General features: G+C 44.8%; 1 protein-coding gene across 3 annotated transcripts in view; it reads right to left on the bottom strand.

Moving 5' to 3' along the window:
* Nucleotides 1-3041: 3041 nt before the first annotated feature.
* Nucleotides 3042-26543, bottom strand: part of AP5M1 (adaptor related protein complex 5 subunit mu 1) — a 41880-nt gene continuing 18378 nt past the window's right edge. For 2 of the 3 annotated variants that reach the window (XM_088461600.1, XM_088461601.1), the window contains exons 4-9: nucleotides 11032-11259; nucleotides 10688-10827; nucleotides 8839-8924; nucleotides 7970-8088; nucleotides 6970-7066; nucleotides 3042-3234 (exon numbers count right to left, since the gene is read on the bottom strand). In XM_088461600.1, the coding sequence (XP_088317726.1) occupies nucleotides 3152-3234; nucleotides 6970-7066; nucleotides 7970-8088; nucleotides 8839-8924; nucleotides 10688-10827; nucleotides 11032-11259 (753 nt within the window). In that variant the 3' untranslated portion in view covers nucleotides 3042-3151. Of the gene's footprint in view, nucleotides 3235-5813; nucleotides 5898-6969; nucleotides 7067-7969; nucleotides 8089-8838; nucleotides 8925-10687; nucleotides 10828-11031; nucleotides 11260-26543 lie in introns of all 3 variants that reach the window. The other variant, XR_015874862.1, reaches the window with a different exon arrangement.

Genomic DNA, 26543 nt, shown 5'->3' with positions numbered 1-26543 from the left:
GCGTACAAGGGGTACAGAATGGTTTCCGCACCCCTGCACCCCAAAACCTGCACTTTTTGCCGCCGGGTATTCTTGGGCCATATTTGGAGCGAAAAGCCATTTTCAGCCGAACTTTTTCGACAATGATGTAATTTTTCACTTATCCCCGTATTCAATTTGTCAGACATTTCGCCGGTACGAAAAGTTTGCGCAATGTAACCAGCGGAAAAGTTTCGCTACTGGATACCCGGCGGAAAAAAGTGCAGAATCGGGGTTTTGGGGTGCAAAATTGCGGCAACCCCCCATAACCCTTTTTACAACCCCCTTGATGCTAATTGCGTCAAAAAACGCAAAAAACCCCCACAAAGGACACCCCAAAAAAGTGAGCAAAAAATTTCAGTGGGGGTACAACTTAAAAAACTAGCAAAATAGCCTTTGGGGGGGTCTGCACGTATAGGGGAGGTTTTTTTTGGAATTCAGGTGCTTGCTGAAGGTGCTATTTTTGGTGCACTTTAAAGCATGATTTTAGTGATTTTGAACAATGCTTGCACCCATTTTCATGTACCGAAAAATTTGATGGGACTACTTATTTTTCCGAAAAAAAGTTGCAAAATGCTATTCTTCACCACTTGTTCAAAGATGCTAAATAGCACCTATTGAGACCATTTAAAAACCCCAAATACCTTTAGCAGGGCTATTCGGGGGTACGGGCAGCATCTTAAACTAGACGGCAGCATCTTAATCTAGACGGCTTGTTATTGCCAGGGAGAAGATGCCCCAGGTCCAGGCATCCAGGACCACTCTGTACCCTTTGTACGCCCCCCTTGATGCAAACTGCGTCAAAAAACACATCAAAAAAACACAAAGGACACCCCAAAAAAGCACTTTGAAATAGTGGGTGAAAAATTTCAAAGTGGGGGTACAACTTCAAAAATTAGTGAAATAGCCTTTGGGTCTGCAAGTATGGGGCAGGTTTTTTTTTTGGAATTCAGGTGCTTGCTGAAGGTGCAATTTTTGGTGCACTTTAAAGCTTGATTTTAGTTTTTCCCAAAAAAAGTTGCAAAATGCTATTCTTCACCACTTGCTCAAAGACGCTAAATAGCACCTATTGAGACCATTTAAAAACCCCAAATACCTTTAGCAGGGCTATTTGGGGGTACGGGCAGCGTATTAAGCTAGACGGCAGTATCTTAATCTAGACGGCTTGTTATTGCCAGGGAGAAGATGCCCCAGGTCAAGGCTGCCGACTAGCTTAAGTTGCTGCCGGGGCAGGGTCTTAATCTAGACTGCTTGTTATTGCCGGGGTGAAGAGGACCCCAGGTCCAGGTGCCCAGGAATAGCGGGGAGCACAAGGAGGGGGGGGGGGTTGATGAAGGGGTGCACTGCAGAGCATGGGGGTGCCCAGCAATTAGGGCTGCAAGGTGGATGTTGAGGCTTGCATTGCCAGGAGCGCTTGCTGGGACCTGTAGTGCAACAGTTGAAAGTAGAGGTGGGGGATGTGCTATTAGACGGCAGCATCTAGGATGTATACCTTTTTGTATTGTCTAACTAACGTGCCGATCATTTATTTGTTGATCTGTTAACTGTCAACCTATTTAGTTTTGATCTAGGACTTGTCGATCTTAGATATGTCGATCTATTAACTGTCTAACTATTTGGTGTCGAACTTGAAATTGTCGATCTTTTATATGTCGATCTATTAACGGTCAACCTATTTATATGTCAATCTATTATTTGATGACCTATTTAGTTTCGATCTTTTATTATGTCTATCATGTGTGTTGTCGATCTTCAAATTGTCGGTATGCTACGTTTCGATCGTATATAGTGTTGATCTAATGTCCGTGTTTATCTCGTGTTTGTCGATATAGAGGTGCAGTCGATCTATAGTTTGTTGACCTAGAGTACCTGTCGACCTCGATGGAGTAGATGAACTGTATGTATTGTCGATCTGAGGTCGAATAGACAACCGGATACCGAAATTTGATTTTATGTAGTGGGACAAGATACATCTTTGAGAAAGAACTGTAGGTTTGAAGAAGCAGGCGGAGTCAGAGACTCTAACACCGCAAAAATGACCTATTTCTAACGTGCTCTGAGATGGTGGCATTTTTCTATCACTAAATGAATGAGGCTTTAACAATCAATATTTTAGAAGGAAAATATACATTTAAAGGGTGATTCTAAAATAATAGCATGCTGACACTTTTTTTCTTCTAGTATGCACATCTCAGGGACAGCAATCCTGAAGCTCCTTCCACACAGTGAGTTTGCAAAGTGGAGCTTTCAAAATCTTGAAGTAAGCACTCATTATGGGGTTTATAGCGTAGTCAGCATATGCCTTGTCTGTGGAGCATATCTTCCATTTTTTTCACAATGTGCATGTTCCAGAACGAAGCAGGTGCTTGCCCTCCAAAGAAGAACATTTATGAGTCTGTGGATGGTCTTTCATATCATTTGGACTACAATCTTAGATGGAAATTATTAATTAATTTTAACTCTTTCCATGTTCTCATTTACTACTCCTTGGAACCTCATGTATTTGTTAAATCATAAAAGTGAGCAAACATCTGGACAATTTGTACAATTACATGTTTTTATTTCAATGGCTATAAAAATAAAATTTACTATACATAAGGTGTGCCTAGATGGTGGAACAGTGTAGGACAATGTCCGATCTCTGCCAGTTCTAAGCATATATAAAAATCAGATTACAGATGTGTCCGCATACATCTTACTTCCTTGCGCGTTAAACAGCCCTTCTAGTTGCTCCATGGCCTGGTTTACATTTTAAGCTTATTAGTCGTTAGACCAGAGGTTCCCAATTGCGGTCCTCAAGGAACCCCATCAGGTTTTAGAGATATCCATGGTTGAGCACAGGTAGTTAAATCAATTTGACTGAGGTGCTAATTAAGTCACCAATGGTCAAGCAAGAATATCTTTAAAACCTTGGCTGTTAAGTTGCCTTGAGTACCGAGTTTGCGAATCTCTGCCTTAGACAACTCATTTATTCCAGTCTTATTTAAATGAATGTATTGAGAAAATACCTTGAAGCATTGGTGAACATGTAACAGTTGAAATAAATTTAATGAAATGTATCTTCAAGAAACAGTGCAATTTAATGCTCAATTTTTTAGATTTGTTACAAATACAATATAGTCATTGGTGGAATTTAATCAAAGAATGATCTGCATACAATAGGTGCTGAAGCCTTGGAGTTCCATATATAGTAGTCAGCAGAGATGAGTTCCCGAGCTGTAATACAAAGAGGGTAAAAACAAATGCAATGGCACAAGGTGTAACTAAGCAGGAGCAGAAAGCAAGAAAAAAACAACGAAAAAAATCTAAGTCAACTTGGCACTGGTCAATTCTATATATAAATGTATAAGTAGGTAAAATAGCTGCACACACCTAAGGGTCTGTGAGGAACCCCAAAAAAATAGATAAGCAAAAGAAGAATGTTGGTGTTGCGCTTATAAATGACCAATTCAAATATTAAATTAATTAATAACTGGGCATGGCAGAAAATAGAGTCAAGATACCAAATATATGATTAAGAAATCTCTCTTTATATATTTTTTAGCATTTGCAACAATATTACAATCACAAATATTTAAAAATACTTCTCTAATACCCCTTTCAGATATACAACCCGTTAATTTCCTGCTCAGACCCTGGAATTTCTCCTATGCAAATTCCCGAGTATTTGGTCGAGACTCCCCTTTCACACTACAGTGTCTACCCGGGAAATTCCCAGGTAGACCCCTTTCAGAGAAGAGCAGGGTTTTCCTGCTTACCTGCCTCTTCTCTGCCGTCTGCTCCTCCTAGCCTATCCCCTCTCTGGCTGATGATGATGATGTCATCATTCAGCTGCTGGAAGCCGGCCAAGCATAATGCAGATTTTTATTTATTTTTTAAAATTTCTTTTAATTCCCTGGTGGTCCAGCGGGAGTGCGGGTGTCCCGCTATGGCTGGGACCAGTCCCCGGTCTCCAGCGCGGGTGTCCCCAGCATCCAGCTGGGGTCATGTGTCGCTGATTCAGCGACCGTCGTGACAGGCGGCCCGCTGTGGCAGAGACCCACCGGCGGGTGTCCATAGCTGGCCGGCGCTGGGGGTGGTGAGCAGCAGCGCTGAGCGTCCTATAGGATGCTCTGCACTGCCAACTCAAAGCAGCAGCGCTGAGCGTCAAATAGGACGCTCTCCGCTGTCAACTCCATGTCAAAGCTACTTGGTGCTGCCCGGGAATAGTAAATACCCGGGTAGCTCCATTCAGACAGAAGCAGGGTAATTTCTCGGGACTTAAGTCCCGATAAAAACCCTGGTCGATTGAAGGGGCGGCTACCCGGGAACGTGGTCCAAATTCCCGGGAATCTCGAGATGTCTGAAAGGGGTATAAAAGAAGTCTATACAGACTAGTCTGAGTAATATGTAGAAAAAAACAACAGCTTTCGCTTTTCGCTTCCGGTCCAGGAATCTTTATCAAGCTTTATATATACATACATACACACACACCTCATTGTCAATTGGGTGGTCTTCCTTGCTCTCCATGTGGGGAATTCCCTTTGATGATTGTCCCGGAAAAAGAGCCCAGGAGCAGCACTATTTGAATTTATACACCCATTATTGTCCGGGTCATAGATTGCCAATTTCAGATAAGCTGAACTTCTTTTGCACTTTTGTGAACATGTTTTATTCAGAAAATGTTAATGTATAGATATTTTATAGGGATAATTCACTAGTGAGTCACTTTCCTGTTCAGTTGCTTTGTGAAATGAGTATGAGGTCTTGACACGATTTGACTAGTGAATTAATGGAGCTGCATATGATAACATAATAAATTGAGATTAAGATCCTAAAGTTATACTTATAAATTGGGTGCCCAAATGATATGGGGCACTATTCGTGTCCCTTGTTATTGTATGTATACACCCAGAGTCGTCTCTCCTTAGCAGCTGAATTAGTTACGTATGTGTCAGTGCATTTTGGTCCCAAAATGTCCATCGCTTGTATGACTGTCAGTAATAGAGACACAGGGGTATTATGTAATAGCCTTGGGACTGCAGGCATCGGTGAGTCCTGCGCGAGACTGCCCGATGTTCTAAAGTAGCAGTCATTTAAGTCAAAATCAATCTGGTTTTGTGTTTTAAATGACTGCTACTTCAAAACAGGCAGTCTCGCACGACACTCACCAATGCCTGCAGTGTGCAGGCTATTACATATACCCCGCACTATGAGAGTTAAATTGCAACTGATGTTCTGGTAAAACTTTATTTCACTAAGCAGAATGGACAAACTTGGAGTTTTAATATGCCAAAGGCAGGTCCCTTTACTGACAGAGCCAGATTTCTGTATACTGGATGTTGTCAGTCTTTGTACAAAGTAGGTCTGTCAGTGTATGCCTCGTGTGTGACTGAGAGTCCTAGATGTGTCTCCTGTGTGTTTATGGCATGGAAAAGGTTTTGGATTTTATTTTGTTAAAAAGCATCTAAACTTAGGTCTTAAATTAATTTAAATCCCTGAAGCTTATATGGCTCTGCGACCCCGGACATTCAGGTACATTCACCATACCACATACTGTGTGCGCGCGTGTGTTTGTGTACAGATACATATTAGAGCTAAACAATTTCCAGAACTGCTGGGCTTCCTATGCATGGAACCACAGGAGTTTCTACCACATGGAAGGGACCTTTAGGCAAGTGCAAAGGGTAAACGGCTCTCCATAGTTGTAGAGGTTTCGCAAGCACAGTTAATTGAATCCTGTCCTAACTGGTATTTATAAGGAAATAAGAACCAGTTTCTGATTTTTTCATAAATTATTAAACAACAGATTCTACCTGGAAGGGCTGCTGGAATTTGCAGTTCTAAAAGAGCAGAACAGCCACAAGTTACCTCTCTCTCCACTACGTCATCCTCTAGTCCTACAATATATGAATTACAGGAAAAAGTAGTCTAAATATTTGGACTGAAGTTTTGCCATAAGCATCCAGTAATTATAAGGTTGCTTTGGAAGTGTGCCATGGTATATGTCCCGTGAGCCTTTAAAGTCTTTCCTCAAGCAGAAGTGAAGGAGTTGGGGAGGGGACTATGTCATAGTATAAAACATTTTGGTGCATACAATGGGTAAAATGTTAGATTAACATGGGCTGCACCACAGTTTTTATTACTGTAATCTTACTATAAGCAGATGCCGCTGATCATTAGCAGAGCCATAACTAGACTTTTTGGTGCCCTGTGCCAGAGAGAGCATTTGCGCTCCCACTCACATTTTTAAATAGGAACATAAGATAGTGCATCTGAAAAAGGGCCATGGCCTCACAGGGTAGGGCAAGGGAAAAGATAGGGGAGGCCAGGAGATGCTGGAGATAGAAGAAGAGGAAGCTACAAGTGAGAATGGTAATAAACAGTCAAATTGACAGCCTGGCCCAAACAGCGCCCCCTGCCCTGCACAGGTCGCACCACCCTAGCTACGGCCCTGATCATTAGGCCACATGAGGATATGCTATCACTTTTCCCATAGATCTAAGTAATGACCACTTGTTGTCTACTTGTGAGCTGGGACAAGCGACATGCTTAGAACAGCGCATGAGAGGGTCCCAAGTGAAAAAGGAGGATTTACAAAAAAAAAAACTATTTGGGTACCAAATTTAGATGTTGACAACAGCAACCAATCAGATATTTTCTTTCATTTTATAACCTGTGCTGGAAAAATATCAGTACGTTCTGACTGGCTGGCATAGCCAAAAACCTTATTTTCTATAGATGTAAGGATGAAACGCTTTCAGAAATGTCCCCCCTAAATAATATACACCAGTGATTTCACATGCCCCCAATTAAAAGTTCAGTAGGCAGCAAAGGTGCTAAAAAGAGTGGTGTCAGGAGAAAGTAACTTTTTCTGAGAGCAATTAGGCACATGTTAGATTTTGACAACATCTACCATTTCAGCATGCACAAATACATAGCGACTGAAAGCGGACAGAAGAGGGCTCTTACATGTTAGAATTTTGTGCTTCGCTGATGAAAAGACCTGGACAGAATGCTGGTCTGTGTAACATCCAGTGAGGCTGTAGTCAGGGATTCTAAAGGAAAGCTGGGGACATAAAATGAACACACAAAGCTCTTTAACTGGACAGTACCCTGCTAAACACTATTACTACATTTATACTCTTATAATCTCCCTCAACTGGTGATATCATGAGGAGACAAAGACAACAATATTTGTCACTGTCATGTCCATTTTAGGACAATCCGCAACCATAAAATTATAATTCACATTAAAAAAGAAAAAAAAAACTACGGCCCATGTGGGAGTGTGAATTTACAATGCATCAATTTTATTCTAAACATGCACCTGTTTTACAGGAAGTGCATAGATCTGGCACCAAGATGTGGCATTGGATGAAGTTTAATTTAATGAAGCGGCTGGTCCAAAAGTGAGAATAAGCAGAATTGTGAAATGATGTTTTTACACTTTACATTGCATGCATGTATACCCAGACCCGCAGCCGCACACCTGGGGCAGGAAATATGGGTGTGAACATATAAATGCAATAAGTGGGCATAGAGGCACATTAAAAAAAGAGATTGCTGAGAATCAGCCACACACTAAAAAGAAAGCATTTCTGCCATTTTGTAAAGTCACCCTGAGTGTGGTTAAACAATACACACAGCTTCACTGAGTCGTTCCTCTCTTTCTCCATCTTAGTCACTGCAGTCAGAAATGACATCCAGGGATGGATCCAACAAGTATAATTACCACCTTCTCCCTGTACAAATCAGCTGGCTCCTGACACAGTCCTCTCACAAAACACAGCTGTGAGGCTGCTTTCATTTCTCTCATTAACAAAATACACAATGAAACAAAAAAATACAGTTCATCAAAAATGCTAACAACAACACTGTAGTATTTCTCAAATATAAAAACACTTGTTATAAGACATTTTGCATCACAAACAATTTAATAAATGTGTTTTTGTTTTACTTATCCACTTACTTTAATATAAGCTGTATTTCCAACACAAATTTGATCCGTAGGGTCATTTGTGTGTTGTTCTGAGCTAAAGGTCACAGTCCCTGAAAGAGAAATTTCCAAAGATTTTGGAAACTTCTGTCCTGAAAATAATAGTATAATTAATGAATAAACAAGACACAATTTTATAAGCCTTTAACACAAATCACTAACAGGCCTGTCACTATGAGTACCTGCAGGATCTCAGCTAACAAGAGACCTATCCAACTATTCTTTACCATTTCTAGTGCTCACTTATGAGCCTTTCCTTGGTGAGATCATCCGGAGACTTAAGGTGCATACACACACAACGATTTTTTGAACGACGTCGTTATCGTTAAAAAAAAACGTTCAGTTTATGAGTTATGATGAACGATAATCACAAATGCGCACTCCCGTTTGTAGTTATCGTTCATCGTCCATTTCAGACTGTACAACATGACGATTTTCATTAAGGGAAGGAACATTATTCGTTCAAAAAATCGTTCATTACACTTCAAAAAATCGTTCACATTTTCATGGGAAAATCGTTGGTTACAAAATCGTTACGTGTGTATGCACCTTGAAAATGCTGATTAAAGCTTGCTGACCATTTGTGAAAGCTTTCTACAATTGCTATGAAAAGAGCTGGAAGCAAACAGAATTTCAAAAGTAGTGAGGTAGGGCTAAATACTGTATCATCAAATTGCTTTGTTATAGAACCAGAACTAGGCACCACTGGTATTCCAGCTGAGGTTTATTTTCTTCGCAAGAAATATAGCAGCCTGTGCTGTATATATGTATGTATATTGTTTGATAAAAGGTTAACCAATGGTCTAATACCTACATTTGTGATAGAAAATTTCACTACTTACCTATCACCCAAACTACAAGACTCTTCTCTCTTGATAATTCAAGCTGCCCATGACTGACTTTGTATTCAAAATGCTTTATCTGACCTCTGGAAAACAAAATAGTAATGATACATTATGGAGGCTAAACCACATTCCGCATCACATTCATTTATCACTTTGGGAGGAATTCACTTCTCAGCAACGGGAGGTTGCCATATTCGGCTGCTCCCACCCCCCCTAAAGCTGGGTACACGTTATCTGACGATGCAATGTAACGATATATCTCGTCGCTATACACACTACACAATCCGGCCTATGACTGTGCGATGTATCGTTACATGCGTATGTGACACCACCACGTCGCCCGTGGAATCGTCCCATCTGATGTGCAGCACAGCAGATGGGTCGATTGAATGGACGACGGTTTGGGCATACACATTATATAATGTGTACCATATACACTGCACATGGGAAAATTGTCAATGTTGGTGTCTTAGTCAGCATACAAATGTTGCCATTTAGGCCTGACAGCTTTGTTTCAAAATTCGAATTCCATAGTTCATCCTAGCACAGTTCTCTGCACAGGTCTAATTTCAGGATTATTTATACCATACTATCATGTTCTAACTTTGCAGGCTTGGCTTCACTCCAAATAAAAGCTTATTTTAATGTATCATTAAAGAATTAGATTTTTTAATAGTACAATTTAAGAGAATAAACAACAACCAGCACAATGATTTAGTTATTTTATTTCCTTTTAAGAGTGAAACAAAAATATTATTGCTTTAAATATTGTGCTGAGTCAGTGGTATTTTCTGTAGGTAATTTGCCAGAACATTTTGTTTTGTTTTTTTTAGATGCAGGTTTTTATACATCTCCAACTGTCTTAAGGTGCCCATACATCTGCGATGGATCGTCGCGATGCAGGGATGCAGTCGGAAATTTCCGATTGCCCATCGGAAACCTCCGATCGCCGACTGTTGATGTTCAGCGATCCGTCGCCGGATTGCTGACATTTGACATGTTAAATGTCCCCGATTTGACGATCGCTATCATTTTTTGATCGCAATCGTCAAATTTGGTTAATCCAACATGTTGGATTTCTGCGATCCTGTGATGCTGGGTTGCAGCATCGCAGGATCGCGGCAATCCATCGCTGATGTATGGGGCCCATTACATGGACTGCAAGTTTGAGAAAAGAATAAAATAAATTATGTTTAGCAATTGAGAAAGTAGTTAGCACTTAATTATAGTGGGACTGATTCATAAATGGACACAATGTAGATATTAGACACAGTGGAGGAATTCTTTTGCCACTATGCATGCGCCCCCGCCTCGCTGTGTACTCGCGGTGATGGATTAGCGATGGTGGTCGCAGAGAGTATTTCTTCCAAAAGTGAGTGACAGGTAGTCAGAGTTTAGGGGAGGTTAGAAAACGCAGGCGTGTCAGGACCGTTTCCTGGGAATGTCCTAGTGAGCCTCTGCAAATTTGTTCACAGCTGGAGAGACCCCGGCGTTTTAGGAGAACCGTTCTGTCTGTGACAACACAGGCTTACTCAGAAAGTCGTTGGGCGACCGATGTTTCCGCTTTTGTACATTAAGTGGCGGATGCGAGACGCTGGAGGTGGCCACAAGATGGCGGTTGAGTCATTTGCATATTTTCGCAAGTCGGCTGCAAACGGAATCGCAATGGGATTTGCGTCCATCTCTGAATGAGGCCAGGTATGTAGAGCTTATTGAGAATAACAGAGTGTAACAGCAGCAGCAATGTGATGCAATCAATTACAGTAATGAAGATTTAGAACATTCTGAAGCATTGTGCAAGTGGTAAATGTATATATGTATTTTATATAGGCATATAATATCTTACTTGTTGAAGAAAGGTATGTGAGCTTCACAGTAATCAAATCCATTCTTAACGCTCTCATGAAGCTTCAGTTTAACGGATATCTGTACCTGGTGCCCATCTTCTGTCAACTGGTAAAAACCCAAAATTGGTGGCACTGGTACCTTCAAATTAAGGGACAATAAACTTGTGTTAATTCTAGAAAAATTTTTTTTTTTACTACAAGCCGATTGGCCATAGTACAGCTATAAATGTAGTAGATCCTATAGCTTTTTGTATTAAAATAAGTGTTATACATTTGGTACAACTATGATTTAAAATGATAAAAAACATACACTACACCTCTGGCCTCCTAATCCATCATTTACCTGTGATGTGTAATAACACAATTGGAACAAATCAAAAGGAGGAATGAAGGGAAATTTGTACGGCCCGTTGAAAGCAGAATCATCTGACACAGCCACGCTGCTTGAGATAAGCATGGACGAGTCAATGGACGTCACACAGGGATGGACCAGGATATCCTGAAGCGGGGAGCCATTCGCAGGAAGATTCAAGCCAACTATTACATTTTGGCTGATTGTTTCCAAATTACACTTCGAGAAGAAAAAAAAAATGATGACGTTAATTAGATCTGTCTAAATGCTCGAAGCAAAGGCTTTTAATCCACATGTCCACTTATTCAGCACAAGCTTCCAATGACCTCCCGTGGGGTTTGTGCATTAAATCAATCAAATGTACCTTTTGCATAATAAAAAATAATAATAATGATTTACATAGGTCCGTAGATGCTAATAAGTCCTTGAGCCACTTTAGGTTGACTGCAATCAAAGAGTCATTATTTTAGGTAGTGCTGAATAAGTTGGTCCCTTGGGGCTAATGTTGCTTGTACAAAGATAAACAAAGGGGAAAGCGGCAGGAGAAGAGCTGAAAATGGCTCCTACCATGTTCATTGACCACCACCTGCATAAACATTTCCCTGCCCTTCACCACATTCAGCCCACTGCACTGTTTTCTCAATGCGGTTAATACATTTCTACTATGGGCAAACTGTGTGAACAGGCTACTGCAAAAGATTCCTGGGAGCACTTGGAACATGCTGAAAAATGATTTAATTTCTTTTGATTTAATCTGTTCTGTTATTTTCAAGCATCTCTGTATAGCCTTCTTGGAAGAAAACAAATTCATGCTTGGACACTCAATAATAAACTGAAGCCATGGACACAATCTGCGCAAAATGAAGATTGTATTAATATAATAAAGTGTTCTGAAAGTCATATATTGTATTAAAGTGAAATAAAAAAACATTTTATATTTTTTTTGTATTTAAGCTTCCAAGTGCACTGTGTTTAGGGAGCAATTGATGTTCCAGGGGTCAAAAAACAACAATTTTGCTATTCAAATAAACATTTTCTTATAATTCTTTATAATAATCACAGATATTTATGCCATGTTATTTATTTATTCACATTAATTATATAGTGCCAGTATATTCTGTTGCACTGGGCAACACAGTAAAATGAGATGGGGTATTAGCAGACAGACAAAGATGTAGGGTCCTGCTCACAAGCTTACAATCTATGGAATAAAAGGAGTTTGATACATGAGTATAAATGCTACATATTGCATTTTACATGGTGGTCTATACAACCCAGTCACACTGCAACGTTCACCTGGGGTTAGAGGGTTGACTGACAATAGAAAGAGAACCTATGTAAGTTTTGTGCGAACTGTGTAGAGGGGAGGGAATTTGGTAGAATAGTTTAGGAAGGTTATTAAAACTCTACTGTATTTGCTGCCAGTGTCCATTGGTTATTGCCAAAGTTTGGTTGAACAGTACGTTTGAGCCATTACATCTAATGATGCGTACACACTGGGCGATTTTACAGAGCGACTGCACGATTACAACATCGTAATCGTGTAATCGCTCAGTAATCGTGCACTACATTGTCCATCGCCTGAACATGCAGCCCAATCTGCCGATAACGACAGATTGCCCATGTTCAGGAATGATGGAGGGTGCCTACACTGAACGACTGATCGTTCAGTGTAGGCACTACAGGGGATCAGGAACGACTGTATGATTATGATGTCGTAATAGTACTGTCTTTCCTAATCGCCAGGTGTGTACGCACCTTAAGAGAACGTAATGGAAAAGTGTTATCCAACTAATATTTGGAGTTAAGAAGAAATTAGTTCCTCATGTGTAACATGTAAATCTTTTTCATGAAGTTCCTTTTTACTTTATGTAAAGGTCGCCATCAAGGGCTAGGGTAAAAAGACCAGTTGAAAATAATAAACCCAATTACAGATTTTATTACAATTATATTGAAGTGAATGTTGTTCTTATAGCAGATATTTTCGCCGGCATAGCTGTCTCTGGATAATGCTAGACATTTACTTTTGGCAATAACAGCACAAATGACACCTATAGGCTGTAAGAAGGTACTACATTCTGTCAGGAAAAGTGAACCTGTCATCAGGATGGGGAAGGGGGATCTATTCAATAACTGAAAACTGTATTTTTTTTTTAATATATGTTCTAAAATACAATCTATCCACTCCACCGTTCTCTGAGGAGATGGACCACACTGACAGACTCCGCTCTGCCGGTCCAACGTATTAAGTTGAGAGGGAACAGCTGTCATTAAGGTGCCACCCTCTTGGACGTCAGCCCTCTGCCAAACAGTGGGTACTACTGCTATGTAAATAAACTCCCCTACTTCCCGCATGACCAAATGTTTGGTGACGTTCTTGACCTTGCAACAGAAGCTAAATCCACAGCAGGTGCCCTTATTTTCTGGACCCACGGGCATTGGAGAACTAGAGCCACCGGGATTGCGACTGCTGATTTGATCACTGTGCCAGTTTCATGGCACACAATTCATTCCCAACCATATAGACTCTGTGGCTCATACCCTTTAGCCCTTATGGGCAAAAAAGAGTGAGGTTAGGGACAGGGCCCCAGGTAAAGGTCTCCGCACTCATACAACTAGGAGAGGCTTCAATACGTGAACAATTATTTTGACATTCTAAATTTTGAATAATGTATCTTCAATGAAAGTAACCATGTTTTACTCAGCAAGGACCCTGCACTGTAGGGAAATAACTGATATGAAGGATTTCACTGCTCTGCATATTATAATATCATAGTATTCAAACAGTGCCAACATATTCCGCATTCATGTGCAATCATCTAATGCTGCAGACACATCAGTCCCTGCTTCAGGAAAAGCATACAATCTCATTTCCCCGCCATGAGCAGCAGTCTGTGCACAGGGCACACAGTGACACTAGTGTGAGTGGTGGGTGACCACCAGTCTGTATAGCGCTGCTGGTCACGTGGGCCATGCCCACACGAGGGCCCCTATGCAAAGCAATACACCTAGAACACATCAACTAAAAAAATGTTGGCAGAAGCAATTTCATTGTGGGCGAAGCCGCCGGCATCAGTTTGTTCATTACAAACTTCATGAATATTAGTCAGTGACTCAATAATGTCACTGGTCTCTTGATAACTGATAGTCTGAATAATGCATCAGTCCTCAAAATGGATGACTCCACTATGGGCAGGTGACCGATTCAAAATCATCGATGGTTTACGGCCGATGTCGAATACTTTTACCATTGATGGCAAAGAGTCAATGGTTCTCTGCCATCTATGGACGAATAGGAGCCGTTTTTTTTTCTGGACGGAACGGAGCTTAGCCTTCCCCTGGTGCTGGCTAAGCCCGCCCCTGATTTTCATTGGCCCACGGCCCGCCGTTCCCCACCGCAGCAGTGGCCATCAAGGGGTGCAAACCGTCGATGGTTCACGTGCCATTGATGGCAACCACCTATGGTCCCATTGATGGACACCCCTCCGATAGCCATCCCTAAGTGTAACTAAGGGCCAGAGGAGATGACCCAGTACCCAGTGCAAGTACTGTAAGCTGAGGTAACCGCAATTGTGAAGGAGCAGATAAGTGAGAGTAGTAGTAGTACCACTATGCAAGAATGTCAGCTCGGGTGTCATACAAATGTGCTGTCCGAAGTAACAAAGTAAACTGTGCTGGAGTGTTAAAATGAAAGAAGTACCTCTTAATGTCAGCAAGAGTAATTGTCTAGTGCTCATTTAATACAACTAGTAATCGTAAATTGCTGCAGCTATGCTACTTTGCTGTTATTAAACCTGCATGTGCAGGGCCTCCTGCTTACTGATTCGCCCACAGAGGCATGAGGTGACAGAGACAGAACTAAAGCTAGATGGTGGGACCAGAGGTAAGTGTCATTGTAAGGCTACAAATAATATGAGATATGGTAAGAACTTACCCTTGTTATCTCTATTTCTACGAAGTCCATAGGGTTCCACAGGATACCTTGGGGTATAGGTGTGACGCCAGTCGCTGGGCACCATAGAGTTAAGCTTTTCAGCCTCCCAGGATGCACTAGGGTCCCCCTCCTATACCCCGCCCCTGAGCCAAGGCACCTCAGTTAGTTATCAAGCCATAGGCCGGAGGAGGAGAAGGAAGAGAGAGAAAAAAGATCTGGACACATACAAGAATCACATTCTCACCAGAGGGAGACGGAAAACCGGTGACCAGAGCAAAGCCCATCTGCAGCACAGGTGCGACAGGGCGGGAGTCCTGTGGAACCCTATGGACTTCGTAGAAATAGAGATAACAAGGGTAAGTTCTTACCATATCTCATATTTTCTACTTCAGGGTCCATAGGGTATCCACAGGATACCTTGGGGATGTCCCAAAGCAGTATCCTTTAAGGGTGGGGACGCTCCTGTGCAGAAAGGAGAATCCGCCGCCCGAAGGAAGCATCCTGAGAGGCGAAGGTGTCAAACCTGTAATACCTCACGAAGGTATGGACAGAGGACCAGGTAGCAGCCTTGCAGATCTGAACTGCCGAGGCACCACGTCGAGCTGCCCACGAAGGACCCACAGACCTAGTGGAATGAGCCTTCAGAGAAGGAGGGACCGGTAGGCCTTCATGAAGATAAGCTTCAGAAATAGCCATACGGATCCAGGCTGCCAAAGTTTGCTTTGAAGCAGGCCAACCCTTTTTACGGAAGCCATAGAGGACAAACAAAGCGTCCGACTTCCTAAACGAAGAAGTGCGGTCAACATAAGTCCTTAAGGCCCGCACAACATCCAAAGAGGCCTCACCCACGGAAAGACCCGGTGAGTTAAAGGCCGGAACAACTATTTCCTCGTTAACATGAAACTGGGAAACAACTTTGGGAAGAAACTCGGGCCGAGTGCGGAGCACTGCCCTGTTCCCATGAAAAACCAAGAAAGGGGGTCTACAAGAAAGAGCCCCTAACTCAGAAACACGTCTGGCCGAAGCAATGGCCAGAAGGAAAACAGTCTTAGCTGTTAGCCATATAATATCCACTGAGCCCAGTGGTTCAAACGGCGGTCCTTGGAGAGCCCTCAGGACCACAGCCAAATCCCAAGGCGCCACAGGTGGAACAAAGGGCGGCTGAATACGGAGAACACCTTGCATAAAGGTGCGCACATCCGGGATTGTAGCAATCCTACGGTGAAATCAGACAGATAGGGCCGAAACCTGTACCTTCAAAGAAGCAAGGCGAAGCCCATGATCTAGTCCCGCTTGCAGGAAGGCGAGAATCCGAGACAGACGAAACTCCCGCGGTGCATAACCTCTCGGTCGACACCACTGGAAGAACGTATGCCACACGCGATGGTATATCCTCGCGGAAGATGGTTTCCGAGCTCGTAACATGGTACGCACCACAGAGCTGGAAAACCCCCGGGACCTCTGCATGGTCGTCTCAACAGCCACGCCGTCAAAGACAGCCGAGTAAGGTCCGGGTGAAGGCAAGGACCCTGAGACAGAAGGTCCGGTCGTAGCGGCAACCGCAGAGGACTGTCAACGGACAGACCCTGAAGATCTGAGAACCAGTGCCGTCTGGGCCACGCGGTAGCTATCAACAGGAGCGTCCCTCCTTCCTGTTTGAATTTCTGGATTACCCGTGGAAGAAGGGAGACCGGAGGGAACAGGTATGCGAACCGGAACGTCCACCGGACGGACAGAGCATCCACCAGAGACGCCCCTTCGTCTCTTGTGCGAGACCCGTACACCGGCAACTTGTTGTTGTGCCGGGACGCCATGAGGTCGATTTCTGGAAGACCCCACCTGTCCACCAGTAGTTGAAAAATGTCCGGGTGCAGGGACCATTCCCCCGAATGAACGTCCTGGTGACTTAGAAAGTCCGCCTCCCAATTTAGCACTCCCGGGATGAAGACCGCTGATATGGCCGGAAGATTGCGCTCCGCCCAAACCAGGATCCGAGAGACCTCTACGAGAGCCGCCCGACTGCGAGTTCCTCCTTGCCTGTTTATGTAGGCCACGGTGGTAGCGTTGTCCGACTGGACCTGCACCGGGTGACCCTGGAGAAACCGCTGTGCCTGCTGGAGAGCATTGAAGACCGCACGGAGTTCCAAGATATTTATCGGAAGCTCCGCTTCTGTCGGCGTCCACCTGCCCTGGAACAAGTGTGGACCCAAAACTGCTCCCCAGCCCTGAAGACTGGCGTCCGTTGTCAACAGGACCCAATTTGGAACCCAGAACGGACGTCCCTTGTAGAGGTGGGTCGTCTTTAACCACCACGCAAGGGACAGGCGAACCTCCGGGGTGAGCACAATCGTCTGGGACTTCAGAGACTGAGGCAGCCCGTTCCACATGGACAGGATCAGGTGCTGCAGAGGTCTGGAGTGAAACTGGGCGTATTCCACCATGTCGAACACTGACACCATGGAGCCCAGTAACCTCATCGCCGAGTGTAAGGACACCCGGCGGCTGTGCAGACAACTGCGCACCCTTGACTGTAAAGCAGAGATCTGGACCTCCGTCATGAAGATCCTTTGCTGTCCCGAGTCCAATAAGGCTCCAAGATGCAGAATCCTCCGAGACGGGATTAGAGTGGACTTCTGCCAGTTGATTAGCCAGCCGTGCCGTTGCAGCAGTGCAATGGTCCAAGTGGCGTAACAGGAGCTCTGGAGATCCTGCCACCAATAACAGGTCGTCCAAGTACGGCAACATGCGGACTCCCTGCAGCCGCAGAGAAGCCGCCATGACCGCCATCACCTTGGTGAAAACACGTGGTGCTGTCGCCAGGCCAAAAGGTAACGCCCGAAACTGGAAGTGGTCGCTGCGGATTGCAAACCGGAGGAACTGTTGATGGCGCAAAAGAATAGGGACATGCAGGTAAGCGTCCTGTATGTCCAATGACACCATGTAGTCCCCAGGTTCCAGCGCCAGAATGATGGACCGTAGGGTCTCCATCCGAAACTTCGGGACCCGCAAAGACTTGTTGAGTGCTTTGAGGTTGAGAATCGGACGATATGACCCATTGGGTTTCTGTACCAAAAATAGATTTGAATAGAAACCCTGGCCCCTCTGGGAGAATGGAACAGGCACTATAACTCCAGCCTGGAGCATAGTGTGCAATACCTTTCGCAGCTCCGTAGCCTTGTTCCGGTCTGATGGTAGACCCGTGGTGAAGAATCGAGCCGGGGGTCTGTGCCGGAAGGAGAGGGCGTATCCGTGGGAAACCACCTCCAGAACCCAAGTGTCTGTCGTAGTGGTCGACCAACACTGGGCGAACTGTAGCAGGCGGCCTCCCACCCTGGGATCCCCCAAAGGGAGGCCCGGACCGTCAGGCCGCAGGCTTGTCATCTGGCTTGGGGGCCGGACGTCTGGTACTCCATGCCTGCTTCCGGGGCTTGGCCGATTTCTTAGGACCAGCCTGTCGAGGAAACGACTGTGGTTTGGGCCTGCCCTGGGCCCTAGATGACCGAAAGGACGATGGTCCAGAACCAGAAGGAGCAGCGGCCGACGGGAGACAAGCCGATTTGGCTGCCGCCAGCGTGGCCACAATCTTATCCAGATCCGGACCGAAGAGAACTTCTCCGGTAAACGGCAACGCTTCCAGACCCTTCTTGGAATCTGCGTCCGCCTTCCAGGATCGCAGCCACAAGGTGCGACGAGCAGCTACCGCTGCTGAAGAAATTCTAGACACCAGAGTACTAATGTCTAGAGCCGCCTCGTTGATGTAAGTGGCCGAATCACGGAGATTGCCAATCAACTCCGCCTGTTCGGCCGGACAGTCGGAATCAAAAGAAGCCTCTAATGAATCCGCCCAGCGCTCCATCGCTCTGGCAACCCAGCAAATGGCCATAGCCGGCCGTGCTGCCCCCCCCGCAAGGGAATAAGCGGACTTCAGGCAGATTTCCACCTTGCGGTCCGTAGCATCCTTAAGGGAGGACATGGATGGCATTGGCAATGTGGCACTACGGACAAGACGGGTCACGTGAGAATCCACCTGTGGAGGGGATTCCTACTTAGCAAAATAATTATCCGCGAACGGATAAGCCACCGCCAGGCGTCTCTGCGGCTGGTATCTTTTGCCAGGCTGTTTCCACGCCTCCTCTAAATGGTCCACCAACTGACCCAAAAGAGGAAAGACTGTGGCATCGCCCTTCACATCTTTGAAAAAGGCATATTTAGACTTAGCCGCTGGTGGAACTTCGTCCTCAATCACCAAGGCTGTGCGGACCGCCCGAATAAGTCCAGGAATATATACTTTGGACTCAGCATCAGCGTCCTTAGTATGGAGAGGTTCCTGATCGTAAGGATCCAGAATCTCCCCATCATCAGACGTCCCTTCGTCATCCTCATAAGGAGCGGACAGAGACGCCACCGGCCGTTTATGAGGCCGCATCACAGACTCCCCTTGCAATACATCCGACAATTGCTGTACAGAACTCGTCAGGGAGTTAACCCACGCTGGCTCCTGAGAAACCGGGAGTGGGGAAATAGGGAGACTGTGGGGTACCACCAATTGTCGTGGGAAACCCTGCATGGGTGACGACACCACAGACTGCTGGGACAAACCCATCGGAGTAAACGCGGGCTGCGGAGCTAACTGGCCCACTAAAGCTGTTAGCGCCTGAGCGAAAGCCCAGGGCGGCTCCTGGACCGGTGCTGTAACCGTAAGAGGCCGCACCATGGACAAACACTGCCGGCAAAGGCCCTCCGCGCTACCCTCCCCCTCCGCTAACGGTACTTTACACGTGGTACACTGTAGCCGGAGGGGAAATCACTTTCAGACATGATGGCACCACGTATGTGACCCCTCTCACCAATTATATATTAAATCGGCGAGAGACCACCCTGCAGCACCGCACCGCAAGGGCTTAGCAGAAAGAACAGGGACAGTAATAAAGCTGACAGTTTAGAGAAGAAAAGTTACAGGCAGCGCTAGCACAGTCACATACAATGCAAAGAAAATCAATTCCTGCACTAACAGCGCTGATCACTCAACTACACAGACACAGGGCCTGGTAGGACACAGCGCTGCATACACAGACCTGACCACAGCGGAGGAGAGGTATGCGGGGGGACCCAGACCACGATGCTTCCGTCCAGTGCTTCCAGCAGCGTTCACCATGCGTTGGAGAAGATGGCCGCCGAGGAGCAGAGAGGAGGCTGGCCTGGGGGAGGAGCGCTGACACAGGGCCAGTCAGCACAGTGCAGAGAGGGCTGTGTGCAGCGGGGGTGCGCCGGCTGTGAGACAGGGAAGGCGCGCTCCCCTGGCATGCATTTAACCCCTGGGACGCCGCAGCGCTACCGCTCTGCTGCGGTCCGCTGTCCCAGGGGGTAGTGGAAGCGCAGGTTGGTCGCCTGGCTCCACGCTGCAGCCAGTCCCCAGGGAGCCCCCTGCCTGGGGACTTAGGACCATGTGATCAGCGGGGACCCACCGTGGGACCCCGCTGCTTACCTCTGTCCCCCTTGAATCCGGCCATGGTCCGGAACATCTGGGGTCACCGCTAGCTGTGACCCCAGATGCCCACCAGCATCCCCGGATCAGTACCGGCGTTCTGGTACCGGCGGGGTGTAGGGAAGACAGCATGGACGTCAGGACTGACTGTCCATGCTGTTCATCCAGATGTGCAGCCACAGCTGCATGAAGAAAAAGCTTCAGGGGCTCTTCTAGCCCCCACTCCAACAGGTGCACCCGACTCCGGCCGGGCACCAAACTAAACTGAGGTGCCTTGGCTCGGGGGCGGGGTATAGGAGGGGGACCCTAGTGCATCCTGGGAGGCTGAAAAGCTTAACTCTATGGTGCCCAGCGACTGACGTCACACCTATACCCCAAGGTATCCTGTGGATACCCTATGGACCCTGAAGTAGAAAAACTGAGTAACACAAAACAGATTGTTCAGTAATCAGTGACATGAGAAATGCTATTTACAATGCCATTACATCACAGAGCATTCACACTTGTAAAAAAAAAGTAAGACGATGAGGGTATTTCTGAAAACTGTTCCACAAGGGAACTGTGCAGAGAAATTGTTGTGGTCCCTAACAACCAATCAGATTCTAAAGCTGGCAAATGGTCCAATATAGGTGTTTGGCCACATTAATCTGAATGAATCGGTAATGGCATGTGTCATCTACTGTCCTCACAAAGGACCTAATGCATTGTAGAATGAATACGTTTCAATTTGGCCTCCGGTATATAAATAACCCTTGTATTATGCAAAATATATGTTAATGACCCTTGTAGCTCGGATCTCTGGTCCATCAAAAACATTGCTATGTCATATAACTGATTTTTCTAGTAGAGATTAGAAAACAAAGAATAATGCCTGAATATGTACCATGGTCAACACTGCCTTCTCTACATGGGAGCCTGCGGAATAGATTTCATAAATCTCCCATTTATTTTATAGTTACTTTTTCCTGGACCTGACTTCCAGTGATGGCGCAGGCTAAATTTTACACCTGCATGGGTTGCTGTAATAGTGACTGACCTACGATAGATTGAGCAGTTTCTTGCTTTTAGAGTGGCCCAGCCGTGGTTAGCAATGCTCAGTTTGTGTCTAAAGCTGGGTAAACGCCAAAATGACCAGGCGCCCCAGCGATGGAATGATCCGCTGTATGACGGTACAATATATCGTTACATGTCTACTGTAAACTATAACGCATCGAACGTTGCATTTTCCCATCTGATGTGCAGCACATGAAGGGAAGATGCAAACATCCAATTCATCGTATAATGATTTGGATGGTTTCCAAGGTACAGTGCACACTATACGATGGTCGTTCCAATCTGTCGCGGACGATATCTCGGATGGTATATATTGTATAGTGCAGTGGTTCTCAAACTCGGTCCTCGGGACGCCACATAGTTCACGTTTTCTAGGTCACCCAGCAGGTGTACAGGTGTATTCATTACTGGCTGACACATTTTAAAAGATCCTTAGGTGGAGCTAATTATCTCACTTGTGATTCTGTAAGGAGATATGGAAAACATGCACTGTTTGGGGTCCTGAGGACCGAGTTTGAGAACCCGTGGTATAGTGTGTACCCAGATTTAGTTAGCATGCAGCAAAGTGTTACGCTAACTACCTCCATTGGGACTTTGTATAGGGAAAAAGGGGATGAGGATATCCTAAGCACTGGTGGGACTACTGACAGAGGGCCTGATTCAGAGCCGGACGCTATTTGCGAACGGTCGTTCAGAAAAAGGGGCCGGCTATTTAAATTGAGCGCTCGCTCTTTGCGGTCTGTTGACGCCTCTATGTCTGAGCGAGTGAACGAAACATGTGCTCGCTATTTTGTAAAGACGACCCCTGGCCGTTCGCATCATACGTCATCTCCGCTATTTACTAGATTAATCGAGTACATCGAAAGGCGTCTGAACTACCCGCAGTGCTTGTGGTAGGTTTTACTTCCCGCAATCACTGCGAGCAGTTCAGGCTAATCTAAAAGACAACCAAGTGACGTGGTCGATGACGCTGCTTTGTTAATTATGCACATCCATTAAACGCCCGTTTTGACCGTTTGGCACGCCTGCGTTCGGATCTCCACTCCCCGTTTTCAAGCATCTTACCCTGTTACCACCCACAAACGCCTCATCCTGTCACTCAAATTAGCAGGCCCTCGCTGTTTTGCGAGCGCACGATTTCCGACCGCAATGACTGGTTGGCGCATGTGCATTACGACCCATACGCATGCGCAGATGTGCGAACTACGCTCGGAGCGAACGAGTGGCCACTTACGAGCGGCTCTGAATCAGGCCCAGAATCACTTGTATAGTAGATGTATTCCAAAATAAGTATACAAAGTGGGTCAAAATCCCAAGAAGTCTCTCTATGGAGGTGCACCCTCGAGAGTTGTATTATATGAGAAAAAAAAGAAAGAGAGGGATACTTTCTTTTTGTGGGGCACTCAAACTACTATAATATATATAAAACTTAGCTTTTAATATGCATGCTATTAAAATAATGAAATAATGCGACAAACATCTATACGTGAATACTGAAAAAAACAAAACAAACACAACATGTAATCTAGGCCCCAGTAGGTCCAGTTATGAGTGACTGATAAGAGATTGGATATATATTAAACTTTTTTCCTATCTCTAAATCCCAATATGGGTCAGACACAAAAATTATGACACTGTGGTCAAAAAGGAGAAAATATGTATATATTGCAGGGGATTTATATAAGGAAATATAAAGGATATCGGGCCTCGAATGTAATAGTCGGTGACTACCTAGCTAACTCCCTGTAAATAGGGGTAGTTCCAAAATTGCTGTCTATACTGATAATTTCATACATGAAGCATCATCATATGGGAACAAATGTATAATACCACAATAAATGATTTATCAAAACAACATGCGGGCAGAAAAATACATAGACCATATAAATTACAGTTGTTCTCCAAATTGCTATCTAAATTGATAAATTTCATACATGGAGCATTATCATATGGGTACAAATGTATTATACCACAATAAATGAAATATAATGTGCGAGCAGAAAAATAAAAAAAATGACCACATGGATTGTAGTTATTCTTCTGGGCACAGTGTATGTATATACATATAAAAAACTACACACACATATATACACATGTGTATATAGATAGTACTTCCTGATATATAATATCCGTGATCTTAGGACAATTTCATTCCAAGTGTGATAGAAAGCAGGATAGTTTAAAGGAGGAAAGGCTCTCCATTATTGTATGGGAAAAATGGCTGCGGCGGAGTGTCTTGCATAAGTATAGGACACTGTGTGAGCGGATTCCACCCTGTACATGGGGATAGAAATAATAGGACACAGGTATCTGCTGTTGGACAGGGCGTTTAGAGGGCGAATCTGATGACAATGCAGTGCAGACTCGCTCTCCTGCGTCCTGCACAATGAGAGTACCTACAGCAGATAACAGTGTGAGGAATAGGACACAATAGTGTAAAAGACATAAAAAGAAAAAATGTGAGAAGGGTTAATATTCCTTAGAATGCTGCTTCCTATGGTATGTGTGTGATACACAGTGAACCATAGGTGAGCGGTTCTGGGGATTCCCTAGTCATCAGGAAGAGTACAGGAGAGAGGCACATCCATGCAGATAGCTAGCCGTGCTGTGCCCTGATGTAATGAAGAGTGCAGGGCAGGATACAGGGTGCGCTCTGCACTGTGTTCCCAGAGGAGATACCTGTTGTGGTTGCTGCTCATGATAGTCTGCCGACAGGGAGTGGCCCCTGGTGGTTGTAAGGGGTTCCCTGAAGTGCTCAAACACGTGTTTCGCCGGAGGGGGCACAGCAGGGCTAGCTCTCTGCATGGATGTCCCTCTCTCCTGTACTCTTCCTGATGACTAGGGAATCCCCAGAACCACTCACCTATAGGCCCTGATTCAGAGCCGGACGCTCTGACCAGAGCGCTCGCTCTGAATCAGGGCCCACCTCCATTAATATGGAGCGTCCTCCTGGAACGCTCGTATAGCTGTGGGTCACCACCCACAGCATATACGAGCGTGCAGGATGATGGTCGCGATGGTCTTGACCATCGCGACCATCGAAACTGTGAGCAGAAGCCTGCGGTTGAGTTTTTCAATCGCAAGGCCAGGAGTGATTTTGGCTCTATCAGAGCCAAAATTACTCCCACTGACATCACTAGTGATGTCAGTCTGGCCGGCTTCAGACGGTAGGCGTTCCCTTGGGAACGCCTCCATCTGGCAGGCATGCCCCCGGCACGCCCACCAAAGGGGGCGTGCTGTCAGTCAACATCGACAGCACGCCCCCTTTGATGAGACACTCCGAGCGAAGGAAAGTCCTTCGCTCGTAGGGTCTCGTGCATGCGCACGACGGAGCTCCCTCCGTCGGGCGCATGCGCAGTGCGGACCATCGACCCACTTGCGAGCGGACAGCCGCTCGCGAGTGGGTCTGAATGAGGGCCATGGTTCACTGTGTATCACACACATACCATAGGAAGCAGCATTCTGAGGAATATTAACCCTTCTCACATTTTTTCTTTTTATGTCTTTTACACTATTGTGTCCTATTCCTCACACTGTTATCTGCTGTAGGTACTCTCATTGTGCGGGACGCAGGAGAGCGAGTCTGCACTGCATTGTCATCAGATTCGCCCTCTAAACGCCCTGTCCAACAGCAGATACCTGTGTCCTATTATTTCTATCCCCATGTACAGGGTGGAATCCGCTCACACAGTGTCCTATACTTATGCAAGACACTCCGCCGCAGCCATTTTTCCCATACAATAATGGAGAGCCTTTCCTCCTTTAAACTATCCTGCTTTCTATCACACTTGGAATGAAATTGTCCTAAGATCACGGATATTATATATCAGGAAGTACTATCTATATACACATGTGTATATATGTGTGTGTAGTTATTTATATGTATATACATACAATGTGCCCAGAAGAATAACTACAATCCATGTGGACAAAGTTTTTATTTTTCTGCTCGCACATTATATTTCATTTATTGTGGTATAATACACTTGTACCCATATGATAATGCTCCATGTATGAAATTTATCAATTTAGATAGCAATTTGGAGAACAACTGTAATTTATATGGTCTATGTATTTTTCTGCCCGCATGTTTTTTTGATAAATCATTTATTGTGGTATTATACATTTGTTCCCATATGATGATGCTTCATGTATGAAATTATCAGTATAGACAGCAATTTTGGAACTACCCCTATTTACAGGGAGTTAGCTAGGTAGTCACCGACTATTACATTGGAGGCCCGATATCCTTTATATTTCCTTATATAAATCCCCTGCAATATATACATATTTTGGCCTTTTTGACCACAGTGTCATAATTTTTGAGTCTGACCCATATTGGGATTTAGAGATCGGATATATATAAAACTTTTTTCCTATCTCTTATCAGTCACTCATAACTGGACCTACTGGGGCCCAGATTACATGTTGTGTTTGTTTTGTTTTTTCAGTGTTCACGTATAGATGTTTGTCACATTATTTCATTATTTTAATAGCATACATACTAAAAGCTAAGTTTTATATATATTATAGCAGTTTGAGTGCCCCACAAAAAGAGAGTATCCTTCTCTTTCTTTTTCTGCCTCCATTGGGAGTAAGCAACTGTTTTAACTGACACAGGCTTGTTGTCCAGTTAGCAAATGCCCCAAAGGAAAACAGTTTGACCTCTATAGGAAAGTTTATGCAGTAGACCAGAATTATTCACCAGTGCAAGTTATGGACCTGTCCTAATGTAAGAGCTGTTCTTCTTTGTTCAGACTTGGTCCCAACTGTTTAGGATAACCAATCAGAGAAAGACGACAACAGGAACAGAGGCGAGACCTACAGCTACAGCCAGGGACCAAACTGCCAATACACTTGAAAAGACAGTTCTTCAGCTGCAATGCCAAATGAATGGACCTGTGTCCAAACTGGCCAGACAAAGAGCCAACCCCTCCTCTATGTTTGCAAGCCCCACCCCACATATAAACGCAAAGCCCTAGATGTATGTGTATGTATATTATATATATTTATATATGTATATACACACAC

Source organism: Taudactylus pleione, unplaced genomic scaffold, assembly GCF_031769625.1.
Source record: "Taudactylus pleione unplaced genomic scaffold, aTauple2 ptg001075l, whole genome shotgun sequence".
Taxonomy (NCBI): Eukaryota; Metazoa; Chordata; class Amphibia; order Anura; family Myobatrachidae; genus Taudactylus; species Taudactylus pleione.
The sequence above is the reverse complement of the archived record's forward strand: the minus strand, read 5'-3'. Positions and strand labels throughout refer to the sequence as shown.